The sequence below is a fragment of the Leuresthes tenuis genome, unplaced genomic scaffold (assembly GCF_036924035.1).
Source record: "Leuresthes tenuis unplaced genomic scaffold, fLeuTen1.0.hap1 SCAF_17, whole genome shotgun sequence".
Lineage (NCBI taxonomy): Eukaryota > Metazoa > Chordata > Actinopteri > Atheriniformes > Atherinopsidae > Leuresthes > Leuresthes tenuis.
The window spans coordinates 113,259-128,990 of record NW_027325371.1 but is presented as its reverse complement, the minus strand read 5'-3'; the positions used below and the strand labels follow the sequence as shown (position 1 = coordinate 128,990).

Sequence of the window (15,732 nt, the reverse complement as noted above, 5' to 3'; positions counted from 1 at the left end):
ATTGGCTGCCACTGCAGCGCAGGCGCAGTGAGTTGCCATAGCAACAGCAGCCTCCTCCTTCTCAGAGCGGCAGCAGGGTGCAGCAGCAGACGGACGGACCGCAGCAGCAGCCGGAGGTAAGATTCCGCCTGTCCTCTCCTCCGGTTCAGACCGGGGCCTCGAAGGGTTAGGGTAGGTTAGGGTAGGGTAGGTTAGGTTAGGTTAGGTTAGGTTAGGTTAGGTTAGGTTAGGTTAGGTTAGGGTTGGGAGAAGCGTGGGCTGGAGGAGAACGCAGCTTCCTGAGAAAAACACTTTTTATTTGTTGCTGCATCATCATGGAAGACAGTTTCTGAGCATGCGCTCTGACTCCTCCTCTTCATCACTCCTCCTCCTCTTCATCACTCCTCCTCCTTCTCTAACTCTCCTTCAATCACTTCTGACCTATGCTTCCTCCACCTGTTCTTATCTTCCTCCTCCACCTGTTCACCTCCTCTTCCTCCACCTCTTCTTATCTTCCTTCACCTGTTCTTATCTTCCTCCTCCACCTGTTCACCTCCTCTTCCTCCACCTCTTCTTATCTTCCTCCACCTCTTCTTATCTTCCTTCACCTGTTCTTATCTTCCTCCACCTCTTCTTATCTTCCTTCACCTGTTCTTATCTTCCTTCACCTGTTCTTATCTTCCTCCTCCACCTCTTTTCCTCCTCTTCCTCCACCTCTTCTTATCTTCCTTCACCTGTTCTTATCTTCCTTCACCTGTTCTTATCTTCCTCCTCCACCTGTTCACCTCCTCTTCCTCCACCTCTTCTTATCTTCCTTCACCTGTTCTTATCTTCCTCATCCACCTCTTTTCCTCCTCTTCCTCCACCTGTTCTTATCTTCCTCCTCCACCTCTTTTCCTCCTCTTCCTCCACCTCTTCTTATCTTCCTTCACCTGTTCTTATCTTCCTCCTCCACCTGTTCACCTCCTCTTCCTCCACCTCTTCTTATCTTCCTTCACCTGTTCTTATCTTCCTCCTCCACCTGTTCACCTCCTCTTCCTCCACCTGTTCTTATCTTCCTCCTCCACCTGTTCACCTCCTCTTCCTCCACCTGTTCTTATCTTCCTCCTCCACCTCTTTTCCTCCTCTTCCTCCACCTCTTCTTATCTTCCTTCACCTGTTCTTATCTTCCTCCTCCACCTGTTCACCTCCTCTTCCTTCACCTGTTCTTATCTTCCTCGTCCACCTGTTCACCTCCTCTTCCTCCACCTGTTCTCATCTTCCTCATCCACCTCTTTTCCTCCTCTTCCTCCACCTGTTCTTATCTTCCTCCTCCACCTCTTTTCCTCCTCTTCCTCCACCTCTTCTTATCTTCCTTCACCTGTTCTTATCTTCCTCCTCCACCTGTTCACCTCCTCTTCCTTCACCTGTTCTTATCTTCCTCCTCCACCTGTTCACCTCCTCTTCCTCCACCTGTTCTCATCTTCCTCATCCACCTCTTTTCCTCCTCTTCCTCCACCTGTTCTTATCTTCCTCCTCCACCTCTTTTCCTCCTCTTCCTCCACCTCTTCTTATCTTCCTTCACCTGTTCTTATCTTCCTTCACCTGTTCTTATCTTCCTCCTCCACCTCTTTTCCTCCTCTTCCTCCACCTCTTCTTATCTTCCTCCACCTCTTCTTATCTTCCTTCACCTCTTCTTATCTTCCTTCACCTCTTCTTATCTTCCTCCACCTCTTCTTATCTTCCTTCACCTGTTCTTATCTTCCTTCACCTGTTCTTATCTTCCTCCTCCACCTCTTTTCCTCCTCTTCCTCCACCTCTTCTTATCTTCCTCCACCTCTTCTTATCTTCCTTCACCTCTTCTTATCTTCCTCCACCTCTTCTTATCTTCCTTCACCTGTTCTTATCTTCCTCCTCCACCTCTTTTCCTCCTCTTCCTCCACCTCTTCTTATCTTCCTTCACCTGTTCTTATCTTCCTCCTCCACCTCTTTTCCTCCTCTTCCTCCACCTCTTCTTATCTTCCTTCACCTGTTCTTATCTTCCTCCTCCACCTATTCACCTCCTCTTCCTCCACCTCTTCTTATCTTCCTTCACCTGTTCTTATCTTCCTCCTCCACCTGTTCACCTCCTCTTCCTCCACCTGTTCTTATCTTCCTTCACCTGTTCTTATCTTCCTCCTCCACCTGTTCACCTCCTCTTCCTCCACCTGTTCTTATCTTCCTCATCCACCTCTTTTCCTCCTCTTCCTCCACCTCTTCTTATCTTCCTTCACCTGTTCTTATCTTCCTCATCCACCTCTTTTCCTCCTCTTCCTCCACCTGTTCTTATCTTCCTCATCCACCTCTTTTCCTCCTCTTCCTCCACCTGTTCTTATCTTCCTCCTCCACCTCTTTTCCTCCTCTTCCTCCACCTCTTCTTATCTTCCTTCACCTGTTCTTATCTTCCTCCTCCACCTGTTCACCTCCTCTTCCTCCACCTCTTCTTATCTTCCTTCACCTGTTCTTATCTTCCTCCTCCACCTCTTTTCCTCCTCTTCCTCCACCTGTTCTTATCTTCCTCCTCCACCTCTTTTCCTCCTCTTCCTCCACCTCTTCTTATCTTCCTTCACCTGTTCTTATCTTCCTTCACCTGTTCTTATCTTCCTCCTCCACCTGTTCACCTCCTCTTCCTTCACCTGTTCTTATCTTCCTCATCCACCTCTTTTCCTCCTCTTCCTCCACCTGTTCTTATCTTCCTCCTCCACCTCTTTTCCTCCTCTTCCTCCACCTCTTCTTATCTTCCTTCACCTGTTCTTATCTTCCTTCACCTGTTCTTATCTTCCTCCTCCACCTGTTCACCTCCTCTTCCTCCACCTCTTCTTATCTTCCTTCACCTGTTCTTATCTTCCTCCTCCACCTGTTCACCTCCTCTTCCTCCACCTCTTCTTATCTTCCTTCACCTGTTCTTATCTTCCTCCTCCACCTGTTCACCTCCTCTTCCTCCACCTGTTCTTATCTTCCTCCTCCACCTGTTCACCTCCTCTTCCTCCACCTGTTCTTATCTTCCTCCTCCACCTGTTCACCTCCTCTTCCTCCACCTGTTCTTATCTTCCTCCTCCACCTGTTCACCTCCTCTTCCTCCACCTCTTCTTATCTTCCTTCACCTGTTCTTATCTTCCTCCTCCACCTGTTCACCTCCTCTTCCTCCACCTCTTCTTATCTTCCTTCACCTGTTCTTATCTTCCTCCTCCACCTGTTCACCTCCTCTTCCTTCACCTGTTCTTATCTTCCTCATCCACCTCTTTTCCTCCTCTTCCTCCACCTGTTCTTATCTTCCTCCTCCACCTCTTTTCCTCCTCTTCCTCCACCTCTTCTTATCTTCCTTCACCTGTTCTTATCTTCCTTCACCTGTTCTTATCTTCCTCCTCCACCTGTTCACCTCCTCTTCCTCCACCTCTTCTTATCTTCCTTCACCTGTTCTTATCTTCCTCCTCCACCTGTTCACCTCCTCTTCCTCCACCTGTTCTTATCTTCCTCCTCCACCTGTTCACCTCCTCTTCCTCCACCCGCTGCTGTCATCTAGGAGCAATGATGGATGGACCCTTCGCACCTGTCAGAGATGACTCTGCCCGGGAGGAACCAGGGACAGGTTTGTTTGTCCTGTCGATCAATCAATGAAAAAGTCAATAAGCAGTAATGATGAAATATGAGGAGAATCTGATCTGATAACAGACTCCTCCCACTCTGACTCCTCCCACTCTGACTCCTCCCACTCTGACTCCTCATCATACCATCATCTTATTGTATGGACATCTTTCACCTGCCATTTGTCCCCCAACTGGATACGGAGGAGGAGGAGGAGGAGGAGGAGGAGGAGGTGGAGGAGGAGGAGGAGGAGGAGGAGGAGGAGGAGGAGGAGGAGGAGGAGGAGGAGGTGGAGGAGGAGGAGGTAACCCTAACCCTAACCCTCCTGAATTTTTTCCCCTCCTGCTGAAAGTGACATATATCGGACACTTCCTGCTTCACCTCCTGGTTGTCGTGGAAACAGGCCATTGATCTGATCAGTAATTAATCACGTTCACTGGCTGCTGTACACCTTTCTGTGATTGGTTATTGGTATTAATCATGATGTCATTGGTGTCCTCCTCCCCCACAGATAGAGCCGCTGTGACGGAGCCAGCTGTTGAAGTCGTGAAGGTAAACTTTCATGTTTTGAACACACAAACGGAGCAATACTGACGGAAAAAGGTCAAAGGTCAAAATAATCAGCAGAGTTTAAATGTAAAAAAGGATTCAAACATACAGATGTGACAAAGAGCAGCTGATCTCAGCACTTGTTGCGCTGACATAAGCCCAAATCGACATTGACAGTTGGTATGAGGTGTTTAGGTACCAAGTTAGGTGCTGTTCTAACTCAATATCGTTCGGCAGTTTGTCCGATTCAAAGCTTCTGATTAACTGATCAATGCTCTGATTAACTGATCAATGCTCTGATTAACTGATCAATGCTCTGATTAACTGATCAATGCTCTGATTAACGGATCAATGCTCTGATTAACTGATCAATGCTCTGATTAACTGATCCTCAGTCAGTGTGAGCAGCTCTATAAAAGCAGGAGTTCTGTCAGTTTAACACGATGCCAAGGAGGAAAGACACCAGCAATGATCTCAGAGAAGCAGCTGCTGCTGCCCATCAGTCTGGGAAGGGTTATAAGGCCATTTCCAGACTATCTGGAGTCCATCATTCTACAGAGAGAAAGATTATTCACAAGTGGAAAACATTCAGGACAGCTGTCAATCTTCCCAGGAGTGGACGTCCCAGCAAGTTCACCCCAAGGTGAAGAAGCCCAGAGCTACATCTCAGACTCTACAGGCCTCAGTTAGCATGCTAAAGGTTAAAGGTCACCCCAAGGTGAAAAAGCCCAGAGCTACATCTCAGACTCTACAGGCCTCAGTTAGCATGCTAAAGGTTAAAGGTCACCCCAAGGTGAAAAAGCCCAGAGCTACATCTCAGACTCTACAGGCCTCAGTTAGCATGTTAAAGGTTAAAGGTCACCCCAAGGTGAAAAAGCCCAGAGCTACATCTCAGACTCTACAGGCCTCAGTTAGCATGTTAAAGGTTAAAGGTCACCCCAAGGTGAAGAAGCCCAGAGCTACATCTCAGACTCTACAGGCCTCAGTTAGCATGTTAAAGGTTAAAGGTCACCCCAAGGTGAAAAAGCCCAGAGCTACATCTCAGACTCTACAGGCCTCAGTTAGCATGTTAAAGGTTAAAGGTCACCCCAAGGTGAAGAAGCCCAGAGCTACATCTCAGACTCTACAGGCCTCAGTTAGCATGTTAAAGGTTAAAGGTCACCCCAAGGTGAAGAAGCCCAGAGCTACATCTCAGACTCTACAGGCCTCAGTTAGCATGCTAAAGGTTAAAGGTCACCCCAAGGTGAAAAAGCCCAGAGCTACATCTCAGACTCTACAGGCCTCAGTTAGCATGTTAAAGGTTAAAGGTCACCCCAAGGTGAAAAAGCCCAGAGCTACATCTCAGACTCTACAGGCCTCAGTTAGCATGCTAAAGGTTAAAGGTCACCCCAAGGTGAAGAAGCCCAGAGCTACATCTCAGACTCTACAGGCCTCAGTTAGCAGGTTAAAGGTTAAAGGTCACCCCAAGGTGAAAAAGCCCAGAGCTACATCTCAGACTCTACAGGCCTCAGTTAGCATGTTAAAGGTTAAAGGTCACCCCAAGGTGAAAAAGCCCAGAGCTACATCTCAGACTCTACAGGCCTCAGTTAGCATGTTAAAGGTTAAAGGTCACCCCAAGGTGAAAAAGCCCAGAGCTACATCTCAGACTCTACAGGCCTCAGTTAGCATGTTAAAGGTTAAAGGTCACCCCAAGGTGAAAAAGCCCAGAGCTACATCTCAGACTCTACAGGCCTCAGTTAGCATGTTAAGGTCACAGTTAGAAAAAGACTGAACAAGGATGGCTTGCTTGGAAGGGCTGCAGGAGAAAGCCTCTTCTCTCTAAAAAGAACATGGCAGCACAGCTTAGGTTTGCAAAGCTGCATCTGAACAAAGCTCAAGACTTCTGGAACAATGTCCTTTGGACAGACCAGAGCAAAGTGGAGATGTTTGGTCCTAATGCACAGCAGCACGTTTGGAGGAAACCAAACACAGCAGATCAGCACAAACACCTCATACCAGCTGTCAAGCACGGTGGTGGAGGGCTGATGATCTGGGCTGGTTCTGCAGCCACAGGACCTGGGCACCTTGCAGTCATTGAGTCCACCATGAACTCCTCTGGATACCAAAGTATTCTAGAGTCAGATGTGAGGCCATCTGTCCCACAGCTAAAGCTGGGCTGAAACTGGCTCATCAACAGGACAAAGATCCCAAACACAGCAGCAGATCTACAGCAGAATGTGGGAAAAAGAAAAGAATCAAGGTGCTGCAATGGTCCAGTCAGAGTCCAGACCTCAGCCTGACTGAAATGCTGTGGTGGGACCTTAAGAGAGCTGCAGAAACCAAAGCTGCAAACCTCAATGAGCTGAAGCAGCGCTGGAGAGAAGAGGGCCGAGATTCCTCCAGAACCAGGAGAGAGACTGATAACGTCCCACAGGAAACCATCACTGCAGCTCACTGCTGCTGAAGCTGCTGGATCAGGGGTTCACTTAGTTTTACACTCACTGCTGCTGAAGCTGCTGGATCAGGGGTTCACTTAGTTTCTCACTCACTGCTGCTGAAGCTGCTGGATCAGGGGTTCACTTAGTTTCTCACTCACTGCTGCTGAAGCTGCTGGATCAGGGGTTCACTTAGTTTTACTCACTGCTGTAATATGTGTTCATCTGAGGATAGAGTTAGTAAGTTTTAACACCTGCTTTTATTCCGTCCCGATGCAGAAAACCTGAGAATAGAGTATAGAGTAGTTTGATTTTTAGCGTTAGCTTAGCTGAGATGGAGGTTCCACTGATCACATGGTTGGGGTAGAAACTGAACCTTAACCTGCTCCTGGTGGCAGCTCCACCTCCACAGGTTCCACCTGAAGCTAACATTGAGCCACACCCTGTTTCAGGCCTCCAGGACAGCAGGAAGTGCCAAAGCTGCAAAGATGATCTCAGCCAAGAGTACAGGTACCCCATGAAGGCACTGTCCAGACCGGTACAGTTCCAGCAGACCCCCCAGGTAACCTACCTTTATATCCGTCTGTCCATCAGAGTCAGTGGATGGTGTTGGCAGTCCAGGAAGTCGCTCACCTGCGAGCAGATCATCCACTCCCAACAGAGATGTGAAGAAGGTCCAAACACCTGTCTGTTAGTTTTAAACTGGATCAGAAGCAGTCGGCTCCATCGGTTTTTACTCTCAGCATTTATGATTAACTGGTTTTACTGGAGCCGAAAGATCTCTAAAAGTTGTAGAGGTTCTGATTCTTTGTGGTCTGGTGCTGCTGGTGGTTTAACTGGTTCTGCTGGTGCGGTCCTGCAGGTGGCAGTGGTCCGGACCCCCCCCAGGTCTCCTAGTTCTGCTCGTGGACGGACTCCGCCACTTCCTTCCCACCCGATGCCTGACCTCAGTAATGTAAAGTCGAAGGTGGGATCTACAGAGAACCTGAAACACGCACCTGGAGGAGGCAAGGTAACAGCGGCCCGTCCTGTGCTCCAGGTTAGATGTTACCGTAGAGCTGACCTTTGACCCTGTGCACCGACAGGTTCACATCGTTCACAAGAAGCTGGACCTCAGCAATGTGACGTCAAAGTGTGGCTCCAAAGGCAACATCCACCACAAACCAGGTAACCGGTCTGTGACGCCTGAGCGGGTCGTGTTGAGGGTGGGACCTCATGGTTCTGTAAGAGAGCAACAAGTTCTGTTTGGGTTCAGACTCCAGCTGTGATGCGGTGTTTCCAGCAGATCTTCGTGATCCTTGCTGCTTCAGTTCAGGGTAACTGGACTTGTCCTCTGGTCCTCGAGGATGTTTCACCTCATCTGAAAGTGTTCATCAGTACTGACTGCTGTGGAATTGTTGGGTCATTTGTGTTCCACTGACCCACCTTTCCACTCATACCTGCCCCACCAACTTGTTTTGTTTCATGATCCAATGGTTTTTAAAGTGTCAAACCATCTGTGATGTGGACATCTGTTCCCTCAAAAAGTAACAAAAAGTAAGGTCCACTGTGTGTCTGAGCCTTTAAACGGAGGAGCCGGCCTCAGCTGCAGAACCTTTGACTGACAGATGGTCAGGAAGAGCTTAGGAACCTGAAGACTTTCAGACGAGCGCTGAAATCACTTCAAGAACCAAGAAAAAAAGTCCAGTTTCCTTTTACGCAAAGCGCCGTGATGGAGCTCCACCTGCAGAGGTGACTGAATGTATTTGTTCTGCCCCTCAGGTGGAGGGAAGGTGGAGATCAAGTCTGAGAAGGTGGATTTCAAAACCGTTCACTCAAAAGTCGGTTCTCTGGAGAACGTCACTCATGTTGCAGGAGGAGGGAAGAAGAAGGTGCATAGAAACACAGCATTAACACCACCCTAATACTACACTAACACCACCCTGATACTACACTAACACCACGCTAACACCACCCTAATACTACACTAACACCACCCTAATACTACACTAACACCACCCTGATACTACACTAACACCACGCTAACACCACCCTAATACTACACTAACACCACCCTAATACTACACTAACACCACCCTGATACTACACTAACACCACCCTGATACTACACTAACACCACCCTAATACTACACTAACACCACCCTAATACTACACTAACACCACCCTGATACTACACTAACAGCACGCTAACACCACCCTGATACTACACTAACACCACCCTAATACTACACTAACACCACCCTGATACTACACTAACACCACCCTAATACTACACTAACAGCAGGCTAACACCACCCTAATACTACACTAACACCACCCTAATACTACACTAACAGCACGCTAATACTACACTAACAGCAGGCTAACACCACCCTAATACTACACTAACAGCCCGCTAACACCACCCTGATACTACACTAACACCACGCTAACACCACCCTAATACTACACTAACACCACCCTAATACTACACTAACAGCAGGCTAACACCACCCTAATACTACACTAACAGCCCGCTAACACCACCCTGATACTACACTAACAGCACGCTAACACCACCCTGATACTACACTAACACCACCCTAATACTACACTAACACCACCCTAATACTACACTAACACCACCCTAATACTACACTAACACCACCCTAATACTACACTAACAGCCCGCTAACACCACCCTAATACTACACTAACACCACCCTGATACTACACTAACACCACGCTAACACCACCCTAATACTACACTAACACCACCCTAATACTACACTAACACCACCCTAATACTACACTAACACCACCCTAATACTACACTAACACCACCCTAATACTACACTAACACCACCCTAATACTACACTAACAGCCCGCTAACACCACCCTAATACTACACTAACACCACCCTGATACTACACTAACACCACGCTAACACCACCCTAATACTACACTAACACCACCCTAATACTACACTAACAGCACGCTAACACCACCCTGATACTACACTAACACCACCCTAATACTACACTAACACCACCCTAATACTACACTAACACCACCCTAATACTACACTAACACCACCCTAATACTACACTAACACCACCCTAATACTACACTAACACCACCCTAATACTACACTAACAGCACGCTAACACCACCCTAATACTACACTAACAGCACGCTAACACCACCCTGATACTACACTAACAGCACGCTAACACCAACCTGATACTACACTAACACCACCCTAATACTACACTAACAGCACGCTAACACCACCCTGATACTACACTAACAGCACGCTAACACCACCCTAATACTACACTAACACCACGCTAACACCACCCTAATACTACACTAACACCACGCTAACACCACACAAACAACACGCTAACACCACCCTAACACTACACTAACAACACGCTAACACCACCCTAATACCACACTAACAGCACGCTAACACCACCCTAATACTACACTAACACCACACTAACACCACACAAACAACAGGCTAACACCATGCTAACACCACACAAACAACACGCTAACACCACGCTAACACCACGCTAACACCACACAAACAACACGCTAACACCACCCTAACACCACACTAACACCACACTAACACCACACAAACAACACGCTAACAGCACGCTAACACCACGCTAACACCACACAAACAACACGCTAACACCACGCTAACACCACGCTAACACCACACAAACAACACACTAACACCACCCTAATACCACACAAACAACACGCTAACACCACCCTAATACCACACTAACACCACGCTAACACCACGCTAACACCACACAAACAACACGCTAACACCACGCTAACACCACGCTAACACCACACAAACAACACGCTAACACCACGCTAACACCACGCTAACAGCACGCTAACACCACCCTAATACTACACTAACACCACACTAACACCACACAAACAACAGGCTAACACCACGCTAACACCACGCTAACACCACACAAACAACACGCTAACACCACGCTAACACCACCCTAATACTACACTAACACCACACTAACACCACACAAACAACAGGCTAACACCACGCTAACACCACACAAACAACACGCTAACACCACGCTAACACCACGCTAACAGCACGCTAACACCACCCTAATACTACACTAACACCACACTAACACCACACAAACAACACGCTAACACCACACTAACACCACGCTAACACCACACAAACAACACGCTAACACCACCCTAATACCACACTAACAGCACGCTAACACCACCCTAATACTACACTAACACCACACTAACACCACACAAACAACAGGCTAACACCATGCTAACACCACACAAACAACACGCTAACACCACGCTAACACCACGCTAACACCACACAAACAACACGCTAACACCACCCTAATACCACACTAACACCACACTAACACCACACTAACACCACACAAACAACACGCTAACAGCACGCTAACACCACGCTAACACCACACAAACAACACGCTAACACCACGCTAACACCACACAAACAACACGCTAACACCACCCTAATACCACACAAACAACACGCTAACACCACCCTAATACCACACTAACACCACGCTAACACCACGCTAACACCACACAAACAACACGCTAACACCACGCTAACACCACGCTAACACCACACAAACAACACGCTAACACCACGCTAACACCACGCTAACACCACCCTAAGCCTCAAACATGCTGTATTGTGTGTGTGCATGAAAGTGTTAAAGTGGTTTGAGTAGTCAGCTGGAGTCCATTTACTATTTACCGTTCCAATCCAGCACAGATCAGATCAGACAGCTAACATTCATGACTGCAAGTCGTGTTTGTATTTTTATGTTTCATAATGTTCAGACTGATATTGTTCACTTTCTTTTTTACATAAGAGTCGGGACATAAAGGAGACTTGCTGGAGTCAGAGGACAGGAAGAAAGAAAGAAAACAACAAATGTGTTGAATTAGTTCATGTCAGTCAGGTGAAAGAAGGCGGTCCTAAAACATGTTTCAGGTGTGAGTTAAAAAAACGAGATAAAATAACTCCATGATGCGGTTGCAAACAAGAAAAATGTGTTTGTTTACAGATCGAGGGCCACAGGCTGACCTTCAGAGAGAACGCCAAAGCTAAAACCGACCACGGCGCTGACATCATTGTCCAGGCCAACTCCTCCCCGCCTCCTCGCCTTAGTAACGCTTCCTCGCATGGAAGCCTGAACGCTGCTGAAGCTCCACCCCTGGACAGCCTGGCAGACCAGGTAATTCACCTGTTAGCCGCAAAAACACACAAAATCAAATACAAAATCAACACACTTCAATTAACGACCACCTTTCCCGTCAGGTGTCGGCCTCCCTTGCCAAACAAGGCCTGTGATTGGACCAACCCTGTGCCTGTAGACCCCGCCCCTTCCGGTTACCAAGGAAACTACTGAAGGAAGAAAGAAAATAAAAGATTCTGCCTTTTTTTTCATTACACTCATAAAATCACACGATTGGAGAGATTTTATGATTCAAGGTGAACGCGGCTCATCCGCCATTCACAGTTCAGACCGTGAGTCTGTCGTTAGCGCTGAGCTACGAGGTGAGAGCAACAGGTGCGTCGGGTTTTCAGAGTTTAACCTGCTGCATCATTACAGTAACTGGGCCTGGTTTCAGATTAAATGTGCAAACAGGTTCTGGTTCTGTTCCTGGTGATAAAATGTGGTCAGAACCTCTGACATCAGAGTCTGATCTGATATAACTTATAACTTACCATCATCTTAAAGTCAGATGTTGTTCTAACCAGAACTCAGTGATGTTCCATCATTTAATCTGTGAAAGAGTTGGTAACCTGAACTAAGAATAAGAACAAAGTTCTCGATGAAACCTGCTGGGCTGAAGGTTCTGACACCAAAGAATGTTCAAGTTGCAGTAAATCTGCAGTCAGTCTGTATATCAGACAGTATTCAGGGGTTTCTCTGATCTGAGCTGATTTCCTGCTTATTCTGGGATGGAGTCAGACCTGGATGCTCCTTCTGAGGATGGAGTTAAGGTTTCAGAGCTGTGAACAGCTGGGCATGAACAGCAGTAGATATGAACTCTCTGCTTTGTCTCTGCTCTGAAAGACTATCTGCTTCACACTTCTCCAGCAGGCAGCTGATCGAGGTCACATGATGCATAGAAGGCTCCTGTTTATGTGAGCATGCACAGAGCCTGAAAACCTGGGTTCACAAAGATCAGAAGCACTGTGGTAAAACCCGTTATCTCTGGGAGAAGCTTCAGGTTCTGATGACCAGAGAACACAAAGAGAGCCCACTTGTGATGATCTGAGCACTTCTTTGGGGTTTAACACGACAGCCAATCACAGCCAGGCAGTCTGTCCATGAGGCCTCAGACGGACTCGGACCTTCAGGTTGCCGAGTTCCTCCAGAGTTTGATAAACATCGGCTGATGGAGGATAAACTTCCTTTTTATTCAGTGTTTGTGTTTATGATGCTGCTTCACGTTTGTTTAGAGCATCGGTTGCACACGTCCTGAGATATTTCGGATTTGCATACCCAAGATGCAACATGGTGACCAGCAGAGGTGGATGGTGTGACTTTGATTTAGAGCCCTTAAAGATGTTCGTTGATCCTGCAGCGGTTCTGAGCACTCAAGTTAGCTGTGGTGCCTCCTACTGGAGAACTCTGGTATTAAGCACTGGCTGCACTGTGGAACTGGTAAGAACCAGTCAGTCAGTGATGTTTGAAACTGGGTATTTCTGGGTCTTCTGTTCAGAAAGAAGCTTGAGGGCCCAACCTGCAGTTATTGGTAGATCCCTCTGATCTTCTTCGTCTTCTTCCGCCCTCTGAGACTTCAAATCCTCCAGGAACTTTCAGGGTGATGGCAAACTGACAAGTGAGTGTCACATGACTCTGAAGGAAACTGAACCTATGACATCATATGCTAATTGATGCTAGCATGGATTAGCCTGTTACCTTTGTTTATAAAATCCCTCCAGTCATAGCATCTCTCTGATGTCATCCCCATCTCATCTGTCTCTGAATACTGATGTTCTGCAGGCTCCTGTGAAGATCCCCACCCCTCCTACATAAAAAATGACCTAGAATGCCATTGATACCAGGTGCCAAACCCATGCTGTCTGTGCCTGTGGGTTGTTAAATGCTTTGTACCAATAAAGTTTCTCTTGGCTCAGACCTGTTGTTGTTTACTGACACATGCAGCATCAATCTTCATCTCTTTGACTGAACACTGCAGAAACTTATTTTTGATGGATACACAGCAAGATGATTTGTTGGGTCTTCGATAAAGTTCAGTTTTATTTATAAAGCACCAACCCACAACAAATGTCATCTCAAGGCACTTAAAGATAGAATCCAATTAATTGTAATACAGTCATAATCCATCAGATCCAAATAATTAAATTCCAAATTAGTCCAATTCATACAGAGCCAATCAATAAAAGTAGCCTAGCTAAGGAAACCAACAGATTGCACTGAAACTTCACTTTGATGAACTAGAAGCCAAGGAAATACCATCCAGAGTAACTATATAACTAGACAATTTCTCCCTGAAGCGCTCAGGTCCAAAGAGAACAACTTCAGTTTGTCTGAATTTAAAAGCAGACAGTTCTGAGTCATCCAGGTCTTTATGTCTTTAAGACAGGCTTGTAGTCTGACCAACCTATTGGTTTCATCTGGTTTCATAGATAAGTACAGCTGAGTATCATCAGCATAACAATGGAAATTTATGCCATGCTGTCTGATAATGTTTCCTAATGGAAGCATGTATAAAGTAAAAAGAATCGGTCCAAGCACAGAACCCTGAGGAACTCCATGACTTACTCCAACGTGTGAGGAAGATTCTTTATTTCCAAGAACAAACTGGCATCTATCAGATAAATAGACAGACATTAAATAGACGTAAACCAACCTAATGCAGTTCAAATAATCCCTTTAATAAAAGTCTGAGGTGCATATCCTGTCAACAAAGACAGACTAATCAAATCCAATATGGAAGTATTGATTATGGGGAAAATCTCCTTAAACAGTCTGGTTGGGATTGTGTCTAAAATACAAATTGATGGATTAGAAGAAGCTATTATTGTTGTTGACTCAGAGTGATGGACTGGAGAAGTTAGAAGTAACGCGTCACTGTAATTTCATAACATTTTTAACGAGTAAAGTAAGGGATTATAATCGCAAAAACAGTAACTAGGTTACTGATACTTTCCTGCAAGCAGGCTGCGTTACTAAATTGTTTGTGAGAGTTTCTCGTGACAATCACGTATGGTCACGGGTGGAGCGACGTCAGTGCATGTGTCGAATCAACAAGAGATGAGAGCAGGACCAGGCAGCGTTTGATGCTTGAAAGTAAGGACATTACTTTGAGTTTGACTCTGTAAAAACATGAGCCTCCGCTGGATTCCACCTCAAATCTGAGCAAGCACCTGGCAAGTCGCCACAGTAATGTTAAACTCCCTGAGAAACCCCGGATCCCCCCACTGACATGACACCCCACTACCACATCCAATTCCACCGGGCAAACCTCCGCCGGCCTCTCCTGCTAAACAGCTGAAAATAGACTGAAGAGCGACAGGACTTAGCGCCGCTGAACTGAAGAAGCTAGTCCCTGTCTATATTGTCAAGGACATATTGCCCATTTCCACTGTAGACTCAATCATTCATGTGAATCAAAACATATCGACCAAAAATTGATTATTTTCTTGGAGAAGTAATCAGTAACTAATTACTATTTCTAAGTAACTTATCCAACACTTGTGGCAAGGCATTAAATCAATCACGGACTACAAAAGCAACTCCTCCCGTCTGTCCAGCTCATGCAACTCAGCCCTTCTTGATGCTAATTCTTTGCACGCTTTGACACTCATCACCACCACACTGGACAGCTGGAGACCTCATCCCGTCTTAGCGCTCAGTGAACAGAAGGTGAGACGAGCTCTCAGCAACATCAGCCCCGATCCTGGACTTCCTGAGCAACACTCCTCCAGACCCATAACCCTGAACACTAGTTTGCCCCAGGGATGTGTGCTCAGCCCCCCCCCCCTGCTCCCTTTTCACACATGACTGGGTACCCATGCACAATACCAACATCATTGGGAGGTCTGATCTCTAACAGCAATGAGGTAGCTTATAGGGAGGAGGTGGGGAACCTGGAACG

At 46.7% G+C, this 15,732-nt stretch overlaps 1 protein-coding gene across 3 annotated transcripts; it reads left to right on the top strand.

Moving 5' to 3' along the window:
• Positions 1–31: 31 nt before the first annotated feature.
• maptb (microtubule-associated protein tau b) lies at positions 32–13,748 on the top strand. 3 transcript variants are annotated; one of them, XM_072368847.1, is made up of 10 exons: positions 32–116; positions 3,521–3,586; positions 4,094–4,134; positions 6,998–7,055; positions 7,140–7,219; positions 7,408–7,557; positions 7,631–7,712; positions 8,307–8,416; positions 11,661–11,831; positions 11,915–13,748. In XM_072368847.1, exons 2-10 carry the CDS (start codon positions 3,526–3,528, stop codon positions 11,945–11,947), a joined length of 786 nt encoding a protein of 261 aa, XP_072224948.1. In that variant the 5' UTR covers positions 32–116; positions 3,521–3,525; the 3' UTR covers positions 11,948–13,748. The 3 variants fall into 3 exon arrangements, with proteins under 3 accessions (XP_072224948.1, XP_072224947.1, XP_072224946.1); XM_072368846.1 differs by lacking the exons at positions 32–116; positions 3,521–3,586 and having other exon boundaries at positions 4,095–4,134; positions 6,998–7,557; XM_072368845.1 differs by lacking the exons at positions 32–116; positions 3,521–3,586; positions 4,094–4,134 and having other exon boundaries at positions 6,239–7,557.
• Positions 13,749–15,732: the final 1,984 nt, after the last annotated feature.

What these genes read in the sequence shown, in the direction of transcription:
- maptb (XM_072368846.1), top strand. Translation starts at nt 7,063, where the DNA reads ATGAAGGCACTGTCCAGACCGGTACAGTTCCAGCAGACCCCCCAGGTA. An exon ending in CAGGAGGAGGGAAGAAGAAG is followed by an intron (nt 8,417 to 11,660) that starts GTGCATAGAAAC and finishes GTTTGTTTACAG; the next exon opens with ATCGAGGGCCACAGGCTGAC. An exon ending in TGGACAGCCTGGCAGACCAG is followed by an intron (nt 11,832 to 11,914) that starts GTAATTCACCTG and finishes CTTTCCCGTCAG; the next exon opens with GTGTCGGCCTCCCTTGCCAA.